General features: G+C 34.5%; 1 protein-coding gene across 2 annotated transcripts in view; it reads right to left on the bottom strand.

The window, feature by feature from the left end:
- The window catches only part of LOC129287198 (ABC transporter C family member 2-like), a 65,576-nt gene that overhangs the window by 20,346 nt on the left and 22,517 nt on the right, over window positions 1-22,713 (bottom strand). For both annotated transcript variants that reach the window (XM_054923387.1, XM_054923386.1), the window contains 8 exons: window positions 18,971-18,995; window positions 18,471-18,527; window positions 14,482-14,547; window positions 12,835-12,909; window positions 9,646-9,753; window positions 3,385-3,519; window positions 2,113-2,219; window positions 1,918-2,011 (listed from right to left, as the gene is read on the bottom strand). In XM_054923387.1, the coding sequence (XP_054779362.1) occupies window positions 1,918-2,011; window positions 2,113-2,219; window positions 3,385-3,519; window positions 9,646-9,753; window positions 12,835-12,909; window positions 14,482-14,547; window positions 18,471-18,527; window positions 18,971-18,995 (667 nt within the window). The remainder of the gene's footprint in view (window positions 1-1,917; window positions 2,012-2,112; window positions 2,220-3,384; window positions 3,520-9,645; window positions 9,754-12,834; window positions 12,910-14,481; window positions 14,548-18,470; window positions 18,528-18,970; window positions 18,996-22,713) is intronic.

Genomic DNA, 22,713 nt, shown 5'->3' on the forward strand with positions numbered 1-22,713 from the left:
GGAAGGCCAGATGAGGGTGGCATAATGGAACAAGGTTCAAGTAAAAAAGGTACGTTTGAAGTGGGAGTTTATTAGGTTCCTCATACTCCCAAGTCTGAAATTCACCCAAACTCTCCCCCTGAATTGAAGGCTTGGAATAAAATGGGGTACTTTCAAAAACGTCACATCACAACTCACAAAGAAACGTTCAACAATAGGATCATAACACTTTTATCCTTTTTGAGTAGGTGAATACCCTAAAAAGAGACATTTAACAACTAGGGTTCAAGTTTTGATCCTCGATGAAAGTAGACAAAGGATGCACAACCAAACACTCGCAATGGAAGGTTGGTCTCAACATGAAATGTAAGATAGATAATCCGTAATTTTTTAAGTAAGGATTCAAAGGACAAGACCCAACTCGACATCACAATTACACAGTATTCGTATGATTACAATATCTACATAATGAATGATAAATCTTTTAATATCCTCTAATATCACAATAACACATAATGAATGATAGATCTTCTAATACGGCTCTAATGTCTTAATACTTGTGAAGGAAAATCATAAGTCTCTAAAATTTTCAAAAAATTCCATTCCCTTATTCTAAATCAACTTAAAGCTCCTCAAATCTTCAAGAGTGATAATGCCAAAGAGTACTCAAGTCAAGCCTTTGAAGAGTATCTTAAGACTCATGGGATAATCCACCGGACCTCATTTGTAGATATACCTCAACCAAATGGTACCCGAGCTTTCTTCTAGATAGAAACCCGAGCTTTTGGTGACCCTTAACAACCAACATGACAAATTGTGCCCACTCATGCTAGTTCTTGCCATTGAGTTTCTTTGGGCACATAAGAATAGTCAACCCATCAAGTCTAGAAGCCATGGAAGAACTTCCAATCAAGCGTGAGGTGGCCAGCGAATGATTCCCTCAAGTTCTAAAGTTGCAATACCTCATCCACCTATAGATTTTGGGTTCAACTCCATAGCATACTTTGTTTCATACTTAGTAATATCTTCAATTTCGACCCCAACCGTTTGCTTTGATGATGCCACATGGATATTGGTGGAAAATCCTCCTGTATATTATTTTGAGAAGAACAGTACAATATATACATGTTAGGTAATAATTACAAGACAGAAAAATAGGGATATACAAAATCAAGGGGAATCGAAGTATATTTGACTAATTACAGAATATAATAATTGCAATTTATTATTTGGATTTCCAGAAATATTCCATTTTCTATTTGTTCCGGAAGGACAACCTTGGTACAGTCATTTCAGATATGTATTTTGATAGCTCTATAGAAAAGAATCAAATATGAGATGAGCAGAACCAAGTTGTTTAAGCGAGCATGCATGCTGTTGGGTGCTCAAAATAACTATAGAAAATAAAAAGGAATAAGAGAAATAAATTTATTAAGATGGTCTAGAACAAGTACCTCGTTCTATACTTCCCTTAATAGCCACATTTAGGAGAATCTCCAAAGGGTTTAAAAGACTGCTTTATTGATGCTCATGATATGCTAGCTTCTAAATTGCTAGTCATATGTATAATGATAAATACAATATAAAATATTGAATAAAGTCTAGATAACTGGATAACTAAATAAAATCTCCTAAAAACCTAAAATACTACATAAAATCTAAATATCTAAAATATTGAATTAAATCTAAACAACTAAATAAAATCTGGGGAAATCTAAATAAAAAACTAAATAAAATACTGGATCAAATAATCTATCTTAATTTATCTTCTCACACTTCTTTCTTGAATAAGTCTTTATGGGCACGCTATCTTGAATCTTATCACATGCATTCCCAAGCAATATAAAAACAGGGTTTAATTGGACAAGATAGAAAATATCTATAAAAAGGAACCAATATAATTACAAAATGCATTAAAATTTTGAACTTATACTGTACCGCGCCAAGTAATAATGCCTTCTTGAACCATGATAATTCATCATTTCTGACAACTTGTACTTTAGATTGGAAACTACTCTCCCATGCATAACATCTAAAGCATGTGAATCACATAATTAACTGATACCGAACTTGTTTATCTGAAGTAAAAAATAATCAAATACATACAGTTAATCATATTGGAGAAAATCATACTTTACAGTGTCCATAGAAGCCAAAATTTCATTCATGAGACCAATTCTCTTGTCTGTACGCTGCAACCCTTCCTTGGACCACTTTTGCATTCTACTAATAATAAAAGTCTGCTTCCACAAAACAGAAGTTTAAGGTCACAGAATTAAATGAATTGTAGATTACAGCAAGGTTCAATTACAGATGGTAAAAGTCCAAATCCAATGATGCATAAAGACATTATGCCACACAAAAAGTTCCTGCTTCAGCAAAAGTTAAAATAAAAAATAAAATAGAACCAACATATCTGTCTTTTACTGAATACATCCCTTATTCAAATAGAAGATAGGTACATAAACTGGAATCAAGGCACTAAAGTTGCCTTAGAATTCTCAGTCCACATAAAAAGATTAAAAAGGAAAGAAAAAAAGGTACATAAATGGTGAGAACAGGACATGAGGGTATCAGTACCCCCCATCCAAAAAAAAAAAAAAAGGTCCAGCTACAATATAGAGAGCAAAAGAAGCATGAAAACAGAGATAATCTAAGCCTTACTGAATCTACCTAAATCTAAGTGCATAAATGCAATACTTGACAAATTTATATTAAAATCCCAAATGTAATGATTAGAAAATAAGTTAAGGAAAGACAACAAAACCACAAAACTTATTAGCAAAATCAAAAAAAAAAAAACACGAAAACGAAAACAAAAGCACTTCAGCTGCCCAAATGCCAGGCCCCAGAAAACTAATAAACAATTTCTTCAAAATATGTTGAAAACCTTCATAACAAAAAAAAAAAAAAGAAAAAAGAAAAAAGGTATTTCTGAATCTTAAAAAGACAAACATTTGAGATACAGCTGGACTGGCCTTTCAGGACTGGAGCAACTAATTTGTATTAATTCTATAAATTACTTCTGACCAAAAACAAATGCTTTTACCTTACGGAGTCTTGGTTTTCAAGCAAAGTAAAATACAAAACAAAGCAGAAATTTTCAATGAAAAAGCAACATCATCAACAACTGTATCATAGAGATTTCAACTAGAATGAAAATTCCAACTACAGTAATTACATAGACGGATTTAATAGCAGAGATTAGAGAACCATACAAGGTAGATGACCAATAAAGACAAGGAAATAATCATGAAAAACAAGAATAACAAATAGTCATCCCAAGACACTAGTGCCATCTCCACTAAAAGGAATTGAAGGTAAACAGGAAAAAATGCCACAGAAATACTTTAATGGCCAGCATGAATTTAAAATTAGTTACGTGAAGCAGATCACTTCCTGTACCTGTACTGGAAACATTAGAACAAGCATTAAAGCGCCAAGAATGGAAGCAACACCAAGTTGTTGGTATAGAAGAACCAGCGCAACAATGATACGAAATGGAGCTGACCACAGAGTATGAAGTGACTGACATATTTGCTGTTTGGGAGAAGGGGGGAAAAAAACAGACCAACCACAGTTACTAAACGTTAAGCATATTATGATCTACTTTCAAAATTTAATTCTATTGTTTTATAGTATGTTGATCCCCACAATCAAATTTTTAGATTTAATTGCTGCGAATAAGGACTGAGTAATCAAGAGGACTTGAGAAATGGTGTGAAGAATATGTCTACCATTGTTCAAAAACATAGGGCAGTAGAAGCTAATATGATAAAAATACAAGATCCTCAAATGAAATAATTTAAAAAAACAAATAATAATCGCAAATAAACCTGTGCTGTAAAACTTAAAGACTAACAAATGAATTAATCTAAGATCCCACTCACCATCAAGCCTGTATTTAAAAGTTAGCAGTTAACTATAACATACTTTGATATATGTGTACCAAACCAAGTTTTGGGATGGAGATATTCAAAACATCTGATTCATTATGAATAGATGCGTATGTCAGCTCAATCACACCCTGTTCCCTTTCTTAGTTCTTACTTGATTAAGTAAGACTGATGACCAATTTCAAAATATTTTCACCCTGATGACTCTACTTGACACATGACCTGATCTAGACCAGAGTGAAAATCAGATTCTCAATGACAGTGATTTATAATGGTTTGGCAGGTTCAGTGATGCAGTTCAGAAGTTTGGCTTCAGTAAAAGTATGTGAGAATTTTATGTCCCATCAAAGAACTAAGTTGCGTAAAAGCATAACATTGTGATAACCAAGAGTGATACCTAGGGCATTTCATCACTCAAGTCCTTTCTTCATTCTAACTGTCAAATGAAAGATTTTGGACCATTGAAGTACTTTATGGGAACTGAAGTTTTGAGGACCAAGAAGTGCATCCTTTGGTCTCAAAGAATAGGAAAAAGCAGTCTTAGATTCCACACAAGTAATCTAAGTGTCTGCTTGTTTAAGATTAAAAAATAAGCAATTTTTACATAGCTTAGAGATTTTATGAAATGAGATTTATTTTGTAGAGATTTTATTAAAAAAATATTATTTTATGTAAGGTTAATATAATACAAAGTGATTATTATTTAGTTATTTTTAAATGTTATGATATCTTAGTAGATCTATATTTATAAAAAACAATTTATCAGTTAATTATTTTAAAATTTTATAATTTATAATCTCTTTGAATATCTATGCATTATTATGACATTTTCTCTCATCTACCATATTAGATTATTTTTAAAAGATATTCAAAGTATCTTCTCAAATTAAATAAAAATATGTTTTTGTCATATTCAGATTATTTTCAAAAGTTTGAACAAACATAATAAAATTTCACAAAATATTTTTTTCCAAAAAATAATAAATTTTTTAATGAAAAGAACTTAAACAAACGGGCCCTAAATACAGACAAGTTGATGGAAAATGGAAGATTCCTTTTAGGAGTAGAAGACCCTACAATTTCATATTGATTTATTATTACCTTTTAGAATTTAGGATTTCAAGTATTATTAAAATTATTTTTTAAAACTTGATTAGGATTAGGATTTAATTTTGATAAATCTAATCTTTTAGATTACTATGTTATATTTTATTTAAATATTGATATTTCCTTAGATTCTCTTTTAATCTGTTATTATTAAATAATAAAACTCCATAAAAAGGACAAGGTTTTCTTTGTTTGTCACTCCTTGAATGAAGAAGAATTGATGCTATTTTGCCTCCCTTCTCTCTTTTGGCTAATTCTCTATCTATCTACTCTTTCCCCCTCTTCTGTCTTCTCTTGTCCCTTTCCCCTCCCCCATTCTACATCAATTTAGTAGCAGAGATTGGTTTTCTCCTTGCCTGTGTTGCCAAAACACTAATTATAACCATAACCTACACGCATAGCTCTCAACTTTCAAATTTTGGAACCATAAAATATGTTGCATAGCTCTTGACATTTCATCCTGCCACAAGATGAATAACTGCTAATCACTGAAGTGCTTGCATCTTCCAACTGTGATCATCCAATTGTAAATGTGGTAATATTGTAATTATTATAATGAAGTCCCGTTTGTATCATACTATTCAGCATGAATGAGAAATAAATTATTCTCTCAAATATTCCACATGGAATCAAAGTGTCTATGTATTCTAGGTGTTGTTGATTCACAAGGCGACTCTTCTACAGTGTTTTGGGCCATTTCTGTATGTGATAATAAAGAGTATTTTGACTCTCACTGATGATCTATGGAAAACCATTAGGGTCCAATTGGTGCAGCCCAAAAGACGGGTGACAAATGGCAGTGTATGGAGCACAAACATACCACTGGAAGATTCTGCACCAGCCATCATCAGCCAGCACATGGACACTCGTGAACAGTCTAGGATGATAGCTCCCTTCGACAACAACGTGATGTTTTCGGCTACATCCATGCATTACCCAAGTCTAGGGAACAACTAGATATTGTGCGTTTGTAGTAGTAAATTTGGTGTCATGAAGATGCAAGAAGCAAGATCTACTATCAAGTGCCAAATTATAATAATACAAGGCCACGGCACAATCTCTAGGTGAAAAGGTATGGATATATCAATTGTTGAAGGAAGTTGGCCTCAATACCTCATTATTGGAAAAGTTATGGTATGATAGTAAAGCTACTCTACACATTACTTATAATATTGTATTTCATGAACGTTCAAAATCATATCAAAATTGATTGTCAATTTGTTCACAATAAGATTTAGGAGGAATTCATCTCCATAAGACATGGCAAACTGGGGAACAATTGGGTGATATATTTACAAAAGCTCTTAATGGGGCTTAGGTTGAATACAATTGTAACGAGTTGGGCATGATTAATATCTAAGCTCCAACTTGAGGGGGGTGATAGGATCAAAGAATATTCATTTCATTATTGTGTAGATATTATAGCTTAATTATAGGGATAGGATATTATTCTTTAGTTATGAGCATGATATGAAGAGAAATAAAGAAATAAAGATCAACTAGTTTTAGTTAGTCAGGAAGTTAGCTTGTTAAGACTTGCTCTAAGGGTCCATATAAAAGATCCTAAGTGTAGTTACATATTATGCTTAATGATAAAAACCCTGGAAATATTTCTGTCTCTCTATCCTATTTCTCTGTTTCTATTCTATTTCTTTCTCTCTCTTCTCTATCTTATGTTTCTATTCTTTTCTCACATCCCTTCTACCATATCAGTGGTACCTAGAGCCCCTTTTCCTTCCTTGTCCGCCTAAACATGCTCCTAGGCCGCATCAAAGCATATGGCAAAACAAACGGATGAAAGATTGCATACCATAGTCAGATTGAGGCACTCACGGCTCGGATAGCCCAACTCGCGCATACAATGGATGAGTTGCGCAACAATGGAGGCCCAAGCAATAATGGTGAGGGTGGGTGACACAAGCCAAGATCAAACTAGCAAGACTACAGCCTTTGACAAGATTTACCAAAATGCAAGTCCCTAGATTTCAAAGAGGTGATATTCTTGGGTGGCTTATGAGATGTGAGCACTATCTTTAGATAGATGCCACCCTTAAAGCATGGAACGTCATGATAGCCAGCATCCACTTGGATGAGAAGGCCTTCCAATGGCATCAAGCCTTAGTGCATGTGAGAAGAGGAAGAGTGATAGGATGGGAGGAATATGTAGAAACTATCAAGAAAAGATTTGGACCTACCTATGGGGCACCCACAGCAGAGCTTATGCGTCTTCAAAAACAGGGACTCTCGGAGACTACAATACAGCTTTTGATGCAACCGTGTCAAATTGACCTAACAGAGGATCATATGGTGTAGACCATCTCGAAGGCTTACGAGAAAGGTTTACTAGACCTGATCATTTACTAAAGCCAACAACCATCAAGGATGCTCGACTTCTTGCCAGATTGCAAGACATACATTTGTCAAAGGCATTCAATGAAAACAAAGGTCTCGATGAAGGTAAGGGAGATAAATTGTCTTGGGCTGGTCCTCTGGGTCCTTCTCCACACACATCACAGGAAAACTTGGTAGCCGGAGAAAGTGGACACAATTTCATTAAGTGCACAATTGTCTTTTTGCACAAGTCCCACTCTATTTCTTCAAAATGAGGTTCTATCTCCTCCGTTCCTTCATCTTCAGCAACTCTTCGTTCAACAACTCACGCAAAAGTCACAAAAATGCTGAACCTAAAGAGGTTGATGATCTTAGGTGAAAGAATCTTGGTTTTTATTGCCACGAGCCCTTCTCCTGAGGCCACAAATGTTCACCAAATCAACAGATGTAGATCCAACTTATTGAGCTTCAACCAGATGCTGTAGAAGAAATTATAGATATTGAGAAACGGTTAGAAAAATAGGGATGTTTGGTGCAGGGAAAGTGTCCTCTCCATAAGCGGGTTCTACTTTTTCCCCCCAGTTGTCACGTCAGTTTTAGGGGTCAATTGTACAACCCTTGAGGACAAGGGTTTTTTCGAGGGGAGGGTATTGATATGAAGAGAAATAAATAAATAATGATTAAAGAGTTTTAGTTAGTTAGGGAGTTTGTCAAGATTTGCTATAAGGGTCTATATATAAGGTCCCAAGTGTAGTTAGATATTATGCTTAATGAAAAAAAAAAACCTTGAAATATTTCCGTCTCTCAATCTCTATTTCTCTATCTTCTTTCTCTGCTTCTATTATGTTTCTTTCTCTCTCTTCTCCATCTTCTATTTCTATTCTTTTTCTCTCGTCCCTTCTACCATATCAGAGTCTATCTTCTCTATCTTCTATTTCTATTCTTTTCTCTCATCTCATCTACCATATCAGCATCATTAAAGCCATGGCTTTGATTATTACAACAACAACAACAACAAGCCTTTATCCCACTAGGTGGGGTCGGCTACATGGATTGTAAGACGCCATTGTGCTCTATCATTTATTAAGCTTTTAGGAATATTATTAATTAAGAGATCGCGTTCAACAACTTCCAAAAGTATTCTCTTAGGCCTTCCTCTACCCCTCTTAATCGGGCTCAAAGTTATATGTTCCACTCTTCTCACTGGTGCCTCCCGTGATCTTCTTTGTACATGCCTACCATCTCAACTGATTTTCTACCATTTTTTTCTTAACAGGTGCTACCCACACTTTTTCGCGTACGTGCACATTTCGAATTTTATCTTTACATGTATGTGCACACATCCATCATAACATTCTCATCTCTGTTACTCCAACTTTATACTCTTGTTGTCTCGTTAGAGCCCAGCATTCACTACTATATAACATGGCCAGTCTGATAGCAGTATGATAAAACTTTCCTTTAAGTTTATTAGGCACCTTACGGTCGCAAATAACTCCTTTAGCTTTTCTCCAATTAAACCACCCAACTTGAATCCCATGTGAAATATCCCCACTAATTTCATCATCATTTTGAATAATGGCTCCCAAATATCTAAACTTTTCCACTTGGGGTATAATTTGATCTCCCAATTTCACTTCCAAATTACTGTCCACTAGTCTCTTACCAAATTTACAATATAAATATTCTGTCTTACTCCTACTCAAACAGAAACCTTTCGACTCCAATGTCCTCCTCCATAACTCAAGTTTGCAATTAACCTCTTCCCTTGTCTCTGCTATAACATGGCTTTGATTATTAATAATTAATATTTTTCTTCAAAATGCTCAGAACTCCTTATGCAAAGATTCAATTAGTTGTTTTGATTCTACTACTTTTCTAATTTATTCTTTAGTTTAGGTGTGCATAAGTAGGGACAGTCAAGCAACATCCTAGACAATCAGATCCCGGTACTTAAAGAATTAATTGGGTAGCCAACTAACATCATCTTTATCCAAGATAAGTTTAAAAAATAAGGAGCAACAAATGCATAATAGATAGTAACAGAAATCAGGAATCTTATAGAACCATATATCATCAATTATAATAATAAAGACTAGATCACAAGTGGAGACAAAATCTTAGAAATCAAAGCCAACAAATCCCTACACTTATTGTTCATTCATACACGTTATTTTTTTCCACCAAGTTGAGCACTTCATTGAGGCAAATGCTCTCATTCTTCTCACAATCCTTGCCATACACACAGTACAAGTTTAGTTAATTGCTTCCCTAACATCATTCAGAAAGCGAAAGAGACCAAAGCGATTAGAACAATAGAGGAAAAGCATACCTGTAGTGCCTCAGCATCAGTAGTCATCAAATTGGTTATTTTTCCAGATGCAAATTGCTTTCGGGCTTCATGAGTAAGTCTTAAAGATTTGCGAAACACAGCTGCCACCTACAATTAAAAAAAATAACAGAAATAAACAGCAATGCACATATCATGTTTTAAATAGATAAACCATCACTACAACTCAACGCAAAGGAATTATTAGATCTAATAAATTAATTCACAACAATGATATATTTGTTGATCGACCCTGAATTTGCCCACATTCTAAGGATTATTTAACCTGATTTCCAGAGATAAAAGGGTTATTTTACATGGCATGACAGAGAAGAAATGTATGAACTTGAAATTTAACAATAGAAATAGGAAAGGAATGCATTTGATATGCATCAAATTGAAACAGTTGGAAAAGGGGCCAGATACTTCGAAGCACTCTAGTTCCTACTCAACAATTCTCGATGGAACCCATTTATGAGGGGCCATATTGCAGTCAGATCAAAGCATCCAACATTTGTAAAAGCTACACTAAATCAAACGGGAAAAAGTCCTGCTGAAAATGTTAAAATTAGGGAAAATAGCAATCAAGGACCACTGGAGGAAATTTATATTAGTCAAAAACTAGTTGTTGTCAAAACCCGAATGGAAAACAAGCCCGAATAGACTGTTGTTTGCTTAAAATAAGTTGTTAAAACTTGAACGGATACTTGTTGATAAAAGACTAACCCGAATCAACAAATATTCATTCGAGTTTTGACAACAAGTAATCCTTGACTAATATAAATTTCCTCCAATAGTCCTTGATTGATATTTTCCATTAAAATTATCACTTGATGAGAGAAAGAGGGTTTTCAACTGAAAAACAAAAATAGAGCCTAGAAGATAACAAAAAAACATAGCCATCTAAAAAACAGTTCAATATCATGACCTCTAAGCCTAAAACCCCAATATCATATAATTAGTTTAACCCTGACTTTCATCCATACATAAAAAGCCCTGACTTTTTACATGCATCAAAAGCCACTATGATGCGTTGCACCAAGGCCTAAAAGCCACAGCTCAGACATCCTAAAACAAGATTCCTAGACAAAGCACCAAGATCAACTTTGAGCAGTAGACACGAAAGACATGAATGCTACTGATGTTTTTGACAAGGGCAAGCTGTTGTATAATCATAGATTCATAATAAACATAAGTGACAGGTAACCACATTATAAAATTAGCCAGTTAGGTACTAAGACTATAAATAGATTCATAATAAACAGATCATGATATTGAGTATAAAGTGCATTATTCAGTGCATATAACATTTCTCTCGATCTCTCCCTGTTCTTTTCTCTTCTCTCCCTCTCCTCTCCCCCCCCCCGGGGGAAATATAAACATCCCTAAGTGGTATCGAGAGCCAGGCTATCCTCTGCAACATGGATACAAAAACAATGTATGATATTCAACAATCTCTAATCCAGATATCCAAACAAACGACCAGTGTATGAGTTCATTAGAAGCTAGTAGAGAGGGCGTAGGGCATCCAAGAATTGTAAAAGAAGGCCAAACATTGATTAAACAGTATAGTAGCATGGTTGAATAAAATATTGGTTTCAATAGCACCACCAACAAGCACCAGCTATCCGAAGACTATCTTGTCAATGCATACATATTGGGTCTTAGGGAAGAACTTAAGGATATAGTGCAGCTATTCAAACCTGTTAAACTACTGGAAGCAAGAAGACTAGCTAAAATCTGAGAAATTGTCTAGGAGATGGATGGAAGAATGGTGCGGCTATTCAAACCTGTTAAACTACTGGAGGCAAGACTAGCTAAAATCTGAGAAATTGTCTCGGACATGGATGGAAGAAAGACGCCTCTATAATGTTGGGAGATCCAGAAAGCCAAGAATTACCTTAGGAACAGTGGGATCCCAAAAATATGACAAGTGAAGTTGGGTCTTCCCTGCTATCAACCCAAGAATTGTTTGCCAACCCGAAGATCTTGTAAGAAAAAATACCAACTTCTAACTTTCAGAATTGTGCTAAATGGTACCAAGTATCATTTTTTGATTACAAAGCAACTTGAGACGTGGTGATTGCAATGGGATAGCTTTGCATGGGTTTAAAGTCAGAAGGACAGTAATATTTAAGGGCCTTAACATTGATCCTATAAAGATTGTGCTCTTGTTTGAGTAAATTGGCTTAGTAACATTGGCTCCAATTCAAGAAAGTAAATGGGATGGTGGCCGACCATAGATGTTTTGTACAGGGTCAAACTACTTACAGGTCCATACCAATTTAGCCATTCAAACTTCAGCCTGCAGATTTAGTTTTATCCCATATGACGTTATGTGTTGAATTCTCTGTTTGGGTTAAGAGTTGTCCCTTGAGGTAATTGAACTTTGAGGACAAGGAAATCTTGGGAGGGGGCATTGATGTGCAATCATAATAAGCATAAGTGACAGGAAAGAGGTTATAAAGTTAGATATTAAGAATATTAGACAGTTACTTGCAAATCAGATTATGAGAAACAGTGCATTATTCAGTGCATCTAAGATCTAACTTTCATCTCAATCTCTCCCTGTTTTTCTCTCTTCTATCCCCCCTCTCTTCTATTTCACTCTCTTCTCTCTTATGTCCGCATTATAAACATCCACCACTAGCCGACAAAGATTAGGATTTCTTTTTGTTGCTTTTAGTTTGATATTTTTGACATGCCTTCTTTTCTTTTAGATTTAGTAGGTATCAGGCCAAGCATATCCCGAACAACTCAAAAGTTGCCCATAAAGCCCCATAGAAGGAACACCAAAATGTATTCCAAATTTATAGAAGGAACCAAAAAAAAAAAAAAAAAAGGCAACCAAAAAATAATTCTCATCTCTCCAAAGCAAGAATAATAGTCCAAAACAAAACTGCGATGATCATTAACCAAATTTTTTATGTTAAGCATGTCAAGTATGCCATTTATAAGTTGGGACACTAATTTCATTTTTGAGCTAACATTTTCTTCTGAATTTATATAGCTTCTTTTCCTTTTTTGTGAATGGCAGACCTGCTACATGTGATCTCCTATATATATATATATGCAGATTCTACCATCCCATAGAATTAAATCAAAATCTTCATTTCTCAAGGTTTCAATGGACAGAAACTGTTTTCTTTCGAAACAAGGAAAAAATTTAATTAAACCCAAGAATGGAATTACCAAAGTTGATCTAAGCTGAAAACCAATGCGCATGACATTCTGAAAATATTGAGCTTCACATAAAACTCCAAAAACCTGCAAGAAAGAAATTTAGAAACTCAATCAATGTTCCATAGGTTCCAATAACATTATAATATGAAGTAGAATAAAACCAAAGACATCAACATAACAAATAATTTACCAGCCACTTGTCTTTTTTCCACCAATCTTAAGATTAATATCAATATAATAAGCACACGCCAATATAAGTAGTTTAAAATTAAGGAAAAAACTTAGACAAAATACAAAAGCGAGCAACAATTCACAGCTTTCTTTTAGCACCAGCTTCTTTCACTAACACCTTTAAGATATTTCAGATCTTCTTATATCTCTCTATTCAAAAATTTTAGTTGATATTGCAATTCCTAATTTAGTGCAATTTGAGATTATCCTTATAAAAGCCTAAATCCCTAATTATGTAAGGCACCTTCTTTTTAATCAACAAGAATTTTCTCTATTGCAATTCCTAATTTAGTGCAATTTGACATTATCCTTATAAAAGCCTAAATCCCTAATTATGTAAGGCAAATTCTTTTCAATCAATAAGAATTTTCTATTCACCGAAAGAGAATTTATGACTCTCTGCATAAAATTTTGTGCAGTATCAAAGCCATGAGATAACAGTCCCTCTCAAAATGGACATTCGTGGCTTTGACCAATCTTTTATCTTTGCCAATCTTTTAGTCTTGCAACGTCTTTTCTTTCAAATTCATCAGTCTATTCTTCCCCTCAAATTGTAGCAAGGGTAATGACTTTGGGCATCCTTTCCACAATTTTGGCTTTTCACTAACCATTAACATTTTCCCCCGGCTAACCACCAACACAGAAATATGCTCACTGTTTACGGATGGTATTTTAACTCTAACCACCAACATATGGTTTTACACAGACCACTAAATGATGGCTTTTCTTTTTTCCCTTTTCCTTTATGCTAACTACCAATACATGACTTTCTTATTATTTTCTTAATCCGTAACTGGTTCTCTATCTGTAAGGTAAACTTGGACTTCTAGAATGTTTTGCCGATCTAAACTATGATTTCAGTTTTATTGTTCGGTACTACAGTATCCTTTTACAGATATGTGCAGAAGTTTTAGTTTTGTTAGTACATGCAATGCCTTAAGTTTTGCCGACTCATTTAGAGACTTAAGCTTTGCTGATCCATACAACTTCAGCTTTTCAATCTGTATCGGCAACATCATGAGAGGCTCTAGCCTTCTTCATGTGGGTAAACATAGCTTCTCCAAATTAGGTAAGACAACCAACATAAACCATGAAGGTGATGAACCATGCACTAAGTCTGTTTAATCATCCTTGTTTTTATTAAGTAAAAAATGAAAGCAACATTAACAAAACATAGATCGTATTTAAACCAAAAACCTAAATTTTACCCAGATCAAAGTAGTATACCTCCATCCTAATTAAAACAAATACTCGTTGCAATTCTAAATGAATACGAACAATATACAAAAAGCAACTAAAAGAACTAATTAAAAACAACAACAAAAAAATAATTATTCACAACAGGTATCAAGTTGATAACACCCTAGCAAAAGCCTCAACTCAAATTAGGCTTTGAAGAACTTAGTAGCAGATGTAATATCGTACCACTCCAACAAATATTGAGAAGCCATACACATAGCCAATTGACGCCTGGTCACCTCTTTGCATAGACTGCAATTAAATTCATGAGACAAATTCAGTAAAACATTTTGAAAATTGTCATTTAAATGAATAATTATATGTTTACAAACATTACAAGCAGGTCATCATAAAGCTGAATAAGCACAAGCAATTCCCATTTACTAAAACATAAAATAATTCTAAAGAAGTTCTATATACTAAAGAATATTGAAGGGAAAATAACCAAAATCTCAGATTCAATTCTCATTTCTAAGAGGAGCCAAGGGCAGTAAATGTAGAACATTATTTGGGAAAACCAATGATTAGGGGGGCCATTTCCATTCTTACTCTTTTTAGGATTCATTTCAGAATGAGTTTGCAGACATTAGCTATTTTTTGAGTTATGGAATTTGTACTTCTGATTCATGCTATTTGTCTCAATTTTATTACCACACATTATGCTCTTTCAGTGTTTGTGCCATGCTTTAACTTCATAAAGAAAATTCTATATGAGCTACATTCACCTTTTGTAGAAATTGTTCTTATAAATAGCTTTTGCATTTTAGGTTGAATGTTATTCATTCTCATGGAGTTGCTTGCATAATTCTTTTGTTCTTCCTATATTTTTGGAGCTTTCCAATCACTTTTGCTTGGCGTTGACAAAGGGCAAAATTAACAAAGAAAAATGGATGTCACTACTTGAGTGTCTCGTGGGGGGGGGGCTAGATTGAAGCATGCAAAGAACAGCAACAAAGCTCCCAGTAACCTACAGCAGAAAGCATCATAACGAGAGAAGGTTGAACATTCTCTAATACAATCTGATTTTGAGATCTTAGAAACAATTTCTGCAGCTTGTTTTGAAATTTCTGAGGGTGTTAGACTAGTGATTTGGAGGATCTGAGAATTCAAGAAGGAAAAAAAACTTGTCGTTTTATCAAGAGATCCATGATGTCAAGGTTAAGAAAGCTCTTAAGAAAATGATAAATGGCATAGCCATTAGACCTGATGGTATTGCTATTGAGGCGTGAAAATGTTTAGGCAAAAAAAAGATGTCATGGTTAACTAGGCTAGTTAATGATATTTTAAGGTCCAAGAAAATGCCTGAATAGTGGAGAACTTTAATTCCTATTTACAAGAATAAAAGGGATATCAAGAATTGTGCAAACTATAGGATTATAAGAAAGAGTGTTTAAATGCAGGCTGAAAATGAAGACTAGTATTTTTGAAAACCAATTTGGATGTATGCCAGGAAGGCCTACAATAGAGACAATTTATTTCCTAAAGGGGTTAATGGAAAAATACATCAACAACCTCTTCTTTCTCATTATCTTCTCCTACTATTTCAAATTCATCGTCCAAAGCTTCTTCTTCTAACTCTTCCTTGCTAGTCTTTTCAAGCCTCTTTTCCTTCTTCTTCGAAACTATAATAGGAGTTTCAACAAGCTGACAACCCCACGACTTGTTTCCTTTAGAAGGTCAAGCACATACTTCCTCTGAGATACATAGATACCTTGCTCTGACCTTAAAGCTTCAATTCACAAAAAATATTTCAAGTTCCCAAGATACTTGACTTCACATTCTTTTCCAAGAGCAGTATTTACACTTGCTATTTCCTCAATATGGTCTCCTGTAAGAATTATATCATCAACATACACAATAAGGATGCCTCTCTTACACACTTCAATTTTGACAAACATTGTATGATCTGACAATCCCCATTTGAAGCCTTCTAGCTTTAGAACTCTTGAAAACCTATCAAACCACGCCTAAGAGACTACTTTAAGCCATATAGAGATTTCTTCAACCTACTCACTTGACCACTTCCGTCTTTATCAAATCCTAGAGATAAGGTCATATATACTTCTTGTTTTAATTCTCCATTTAGGAAGACATTCTTAATATCCAATTGATGAAGTGGACATTCTAGCTTTGCTAACACAGATAATAGAACTATGATGTTTTTCAATTTCCCTAGTGGCGCAAAAGTTTCTTTTTAGTCAAGACCATATGTTTGAATAAACCCTCTTGCAACTAGTTGAGCTTTTAACTTGTCAAGAGAGTCATCGGCCTTATATTTTGGGGCACGAGCCCACTTGAAAATTACAAGTTTTGTGCCCTTAACATCCAATTGATGAAGTGGACATTCTAGCTTTGCTAACACAATAATAGAAGTATGATGTTTTTCAATTTCCCTAGTGGCGCAAAAATTTCTTTTTAGTCAAGACCATATGTTTGAGTAAACCCTCTTGCAACTAGTTGAGCTTTTAACTTGTCAAGAGAGTCATCGGCCTTATATTTTAGGGTACAAGCCCACTCTAAAATTACAAGTTTTGTGCCCTTAGGCCTTTCAACAATCTCCCATCTTTCATTCTTCTTCAAAGCCCTGATCTCCTCCATAACAGCATTTCTCCATTCTGGTATTTTCAATGCCTCTTTGATGTTGTTGGAAATAACAACTTTACCTACATTAGTGACAAATGCACAATAACTCGAAGAGAAAGCTTTGAAGGGCATATGCTTCTGAATTGGATGCAAAGTGCAAGAATGAGGTTGTTCTCCGAAAGCAATGGGTAAATAAACTTCAAATTGATCACACAACTATTCAAGAATTTGTTGAGATGGTTCAGGAGTAGATTCTTCAAGAGGTTCTAACTCCTCTAGTGCTTTAGTTACAAAGTTCTCTCCTTCCATAGATTTATGCCTTCGTGAGCAAACCAACAAATCTTTGTCTTTCTGCTTCTCTACATCTCCCCCTGCTTTTGAGTTTTCTTCTGTGATTGGCAAAAGAAATGGCGATGCCAAAGGAGAAATAGATGTAGAACATGAGAGCGATGGTTCTAGTAATTGTGGTGTAATGGTTCTATTGGTGTAAACCAAGAATCAAGGGGCACCCATTTTCTGTTAGTTTCTTGTTCATAAGTCTAAGATTCACCTATACTCTCCCCCCAAATTAAAGAATTGGGATAGAAAGGAGTGTCTTCACGAAGCATAATATCAAAGCTTACAAATGTGTGTTTGGAAATAAGATCAAAGAATTTGCATCCCTTTTGAGTGAGAAAATATCCAAGAAATAGGCATTGGGTAGCACAAGATCCAAGTTTACTGCTTAAGTGGATATGGACAAAGGCTTTGCATCCAAACACACAAAGTGTAAGATTGGTTTCAATACAAGATGTGGAAAAAACACTTTGGAATTTTTGGAGAAGAGTGTCCAAAGATAATATGTGACTAGCATTTGATCGATGTGGCAGGTTGTGATCAAAATGGCATCCCCTAGTAAAACTTTGGGACATTGGAAGTAAACATAAGTGCTTTAGGATAAGTTATTGAAAGAGACCTTTAAGTTAACAATATATCAAAAAATTTTATTGTTAATCGATCATAACAACATCGTGCAATCTATATAATTGACCTCACCTAATGAGATAAGGCTTCTTGCTGCTATTGCTATTGTTGTTTTGAAATTTGCATTCTTAGTTTGTCATCAATCAAAAACAAAGATTATTATTCAACATGCTCCATTGTTATCTATAAAAACATCCCTAACCACTTGCAATGCCCAGACTTAGAGGCATAAAAAGCTCTCATTTCAAGTTTTAACCCATTCCCACCTAATTAACAACAAAGAACTGCAGTAACCTATAAATTAATACAAACATTTTGACCTTTGGTGGAAGTATTTAAACATCTTTAGCCAGGAAAAATGACAGCTAACTAAAAATATAAACTTTTTCATCTTTCTTTACAAAGAATAAGATGTACATTAGTAGTTGCAGCTAGAACTACAAAACCATATATAAAAAATCATACTACTTTCTTAAATAGATATTGAATGACATTTCAACCTGATGAAAATTTGAATGAACATGAGGATATAACATGCAAACAAAAGAAGCAACAATGAAAAGTTAAACCAAGGAAATAAAAGGATCAATGACCCAATTACTGATGGAATTAGTATAAAAGCAACTAACCTGCAGTAGCATGTTCAATATAAGAGGCCCTAGAAATTGGGAAACATCATAGCCAATCTACAAGTTGTCAATAGAAGTACAACATGTTAGAAGAAGGTTTCCAATTCAATATCTTAGCTATATGTAGCTAAAGTTCCAAATCTTCAAAGAAATAAATTTTCCATAATTCTTACCGAACAACAAAAAACAAAATCAGTTTAGGTCCAAACAAAATAACTTTGATTAAGAGCTCATTTGGAAATTAGTTTTGGTGTGTTCGTCAATGACTTGCTCTTTCATTTATTGTAAATTTTAAATCAGAGGACAAAAGATGATAGCTGAGCCCTAGACTAATTAACTTTAAAAAAATAATAATAACAACCTAGTCTTTATTTAATTATCTTCTTTTTTCTTTCCATAGTTGAAATCTAACATCACTTCGAAAAGGTTATGCAATCAACTAAAGTCAAATAGCGGCCCCATAACATGATGATAGCAAATATTTATATATATATCGTTACCTTCCAAAAGCCTCCACACCAAAACCTACAAGAAGAAAAATTAAAATGAGAGTGGCAAAATTCATAAAAACATGGGAGGTGTAATATCTCGAAATTTAAAATAAAATTTAATTAAAGGTTAAGTCAATTAATCTAGGTTCTAATTGGATTAATTAGCTTGATTGGATGGCCAAGGTCCTTTAGACACTATAGAAGCTTAGAAGGGGACTAGAGGAGCCATTAGGCTACTTTGGACCTAAATTAATGGGCTTAAGTTAGGGTTCCCAAACTATGCAATTCACCGTGACGAATAGCGCCATGCGCCGCGATGAATGTTTCGGATTTTAAAATCCAAGAGATGCAATTCTGTTTTAAAAATTAGAGAGAAAATGAGAGAGAAGCCGAGAAGGAGAATGGAACTCTACTAGAGTTCATGTTAGGCACCTATTAGAGGCTAGTTTGAGCTTCTAAATTACCGAGTAAGCTTCCTTTTCTCTTCTCCTACCTCTCTTATGCGTTTTCAAGATTTCTAGACATGGGAGTTGTTGTTCGGATTGGTAGCTAAGTTTTAGCCATTTTAATGACTCTAATAGAGTCTAAGGATGTTGTTTTATGTTTCAAGATGTTGATTTAAGCTAAGCTCAGTGTTTAAGAGTAGTAAAGGGGGGTTTAAGGTTAGCCCTAGCACTAATTAATTAAGTTTAAGCTACTACAATGGTTTAACAATTGAGTTTAAAGAAGGTTATATAAGTTAATGGAAGTGAGAAATGGGAATGACTTTGGTGAATCACACTTAAGGAGGGATTAAGGCCTCAACAGTGATTAAGGTTAATTAATGACAATTGATTATTAATGCTATTTATTAATCATTAATTGTAGATTGATGGTTCTCAGAACTTGTGACTGTAGAAAGCTCTCTCAAAAATCCAAATTATACTTAGGGTAAGTTATGGCATGAGGCATGTGGCAATGAATTGAGCATGATAACTTGCGTAGAAGAGTTGAGGTTATGAGCTGTAGTTCTTGAATGTGTTGGAATGAAATTAATGATTGGTAATATCATGTGTTATATGATAGTATAAGTATGGATTGAGCAGCATGGTATTGGGCATATGATGTTTTGAGTAATGTAAGCATACGGTTGTGTTGAATTTAATTGAGAAAGCATGAGTATGATTATGTTGTTGCCTTGATGGTTGATCCCCTTAAGTTAAGTTATCATTGTTGGGAGTATGTGTCTTATGATTATATGAACATGAGTTGAGGAGTTTGAATTGAGTATGTATTGAAGATTTGATGATTAATGCATGCAAGTTCATGAATTATCGAATTATTTAAATATGAGACTACCTATACATATGACTATTGAACTTGCATGATCATGAATGGGTGGAAGATCACCAAGAGATAGTAAAAGGGTATTATAGGAAAATCTACGTCGCATAATCTCCACTAAGTTTGCACGCAGTGGTTGGCATAATCATTAAATAATGTGCTTAGTATTGCCATAAACCAACGAGTACAGCATGGGTCTAGCATGATGCTAAGTATCACCGGATCCTATAGGGGGATGGTATGGGTAAGGCAATTATGACACCCTGCAATTCGAGAAGGGGGAATTCATAATCTGAGAGTGGGTGTGGAAACCTTTGGCTGGGTGCCCCTCACAATTGGAGAGCGAGGCTAGCCCAGTCACATGAACTGGACCTATATGAGTTAGTAGATCATGGATTCAATCAGATGATATAAGAAGAGGAATAAGGTAGTTACATTTGATCATACGAATTATTTCTTAGTAATGCATTCTTGTTAGCATGAGAGTTGTCATTTGTGAAATTGTGCTTGCTTGTTGTGAATGCTACATTTTAATATGCTTTAATTGAATTGCTTGGTTGCTGAGATTGCACACTCTCACTCCTGCTTGTTAATACTTTTCTAGTTGTCAAGAGTAAGGGAAAAGGAGAGGTAGCCCCACATTGTAAAGTCTCTAGCTTATCTTTTATGTACTTTGAATACTTAATTGCCAATATTAAGGGTTGTATTTGTTTAATTATTTATCATTTGCATGAGCCCATCATTGACTTGGACAAGTTTTCTCTTGTGATTGAGGCCAAGTAAGGAAATGTGTGATTTTTTACTACTAATCAATTGTAACAGCACAAGGAGTAGTTATGCATGACTAGTATGCTTATTGGTGTATGTTAGTTGTGGTTGTGGTGGCTAGTGGCTTCTGAATTTTAAATAGTCAAGGTTAATCCATATGTATGTAATAACATATAATTACCCTTAAATAAGAATGTATGTCAATTTTAGTTGGACTCAAAAAAAATACTAATCATGTAGTTCGTGAGCCCATATGTCATTCTCTATGGACAAAAATCCAGGGAAGATATCAACTAAACATGACTAACCACTATTGAAGTTTGAACAACCATACCATATAGGTTTAGTTTAAGCATTCTATATTAACAAGACTAGAATAATTGATGGGTACTTGAGTAAGATGGGCAATCCTCCCTAAAAGCTAGCTATTGAGGAAGAAAACCAACCAATTTAAACATCCCATTTAGCATTCCATATTATTCCATGTGTGACATGAGTATTCCATGCTACTTGAGTCTCCATCAATTGGTCCCATTCACAAAGCCAACATCCTGATTGCCATGTTCTATGACACTTCACTTGACTTTCTTGTCAATTAGAACCCATCACCAATCAACTTTCTGTAAGCAGCCCTCTCCAATACCAACCTCTAATAATACCAATTGATGGATACTAACATGAACTATGAAATGGGAAACCCTCCCACAAAAACTAGCTACTAAGGAGGAAAGCCAACCTAATTAAATACCACATTGAGCATCCCATACTAATCAATGCGAGACTCAGTATCCCATACTACCTAAGTGTCCATCAGTTATCCTTCTTTGAAAATTGTTTTAAATATTTTAGTTTAGAGAGGTTTTACACTTACCTACTTGAGAGCTTGGGTTTCCCCCTTTTATTATCTACAAATGGGACATTGTTTTCAATCAATAAAATTAAATTCAAAAGATCGTTAGATCTTGAATTTCCAAAAGATCTATAGTAATATTGATTCAGTCAACTGGAAAGAAATAAACATGATATTGCACATGCATTTCCAGAACTTTGGGTTCATGGTGAGAAGAAATTCAATCAAGAACTAAAGTTTATGGAAAACAAAGTTAACAGCCAAGAGTAAGGAAATCATTGATGCGAATAATACAAGAAAGAAAGCCAATAAAGACAATATTTCCAACCCTTATTGTCCCATTAATCAATTTTCAAACAGACTTATGGCCTAAAAGCAAACTCAATAGAGTATCTTCAATAATTTTGATCTTTTATTATTAGCCAAACAAGCAGAAGGAAAAAATTTTCAAATTTGGATCAATCTTGGATGGTATACACAAGTTTAGTCATTTCAAGTTGATCCTCCAAGGTCCAGACTCAATTTAACACAGATATTGAGGGTTGATGATGCTAGAGAATACTTGAGCTCTACTAGTCAAACATTTTCAAAACCCACAGGATACACCATCAAACCCCTTGCGTTTTTACCCCTCAACAAAATGAGGTTGTTGAAAGGAAGAATAGGCACCATCTAGAAGTTGCCCTTTATGATGATAAGCAGCAATGTATCATTGTTTCTATTAGGGAGATGCTAATCTTTCTTCAACTTACCTGATAAATATAATGCCCTCTAAAGTCCTACAATTTTCTACTCCCTTACAAAATTCCTT

The sequence above is a fragment of the Prosopis cineraria genome, unplaced genomic scaffold (genome assembly GCF_029017545.1).
Source record: "Prosopis cineraria cultivar Desert tree isolate PC_DT_omini unplaced genomic scaffold, ASM2901754v1 PC11, whole genome shotgun sequence".
NCBI lineage: Eukaryota > Viridiplantae > Streptophyta > Magnoliopsida > Fabales > Fabaceae > Prosopis > Prosopis cineraria.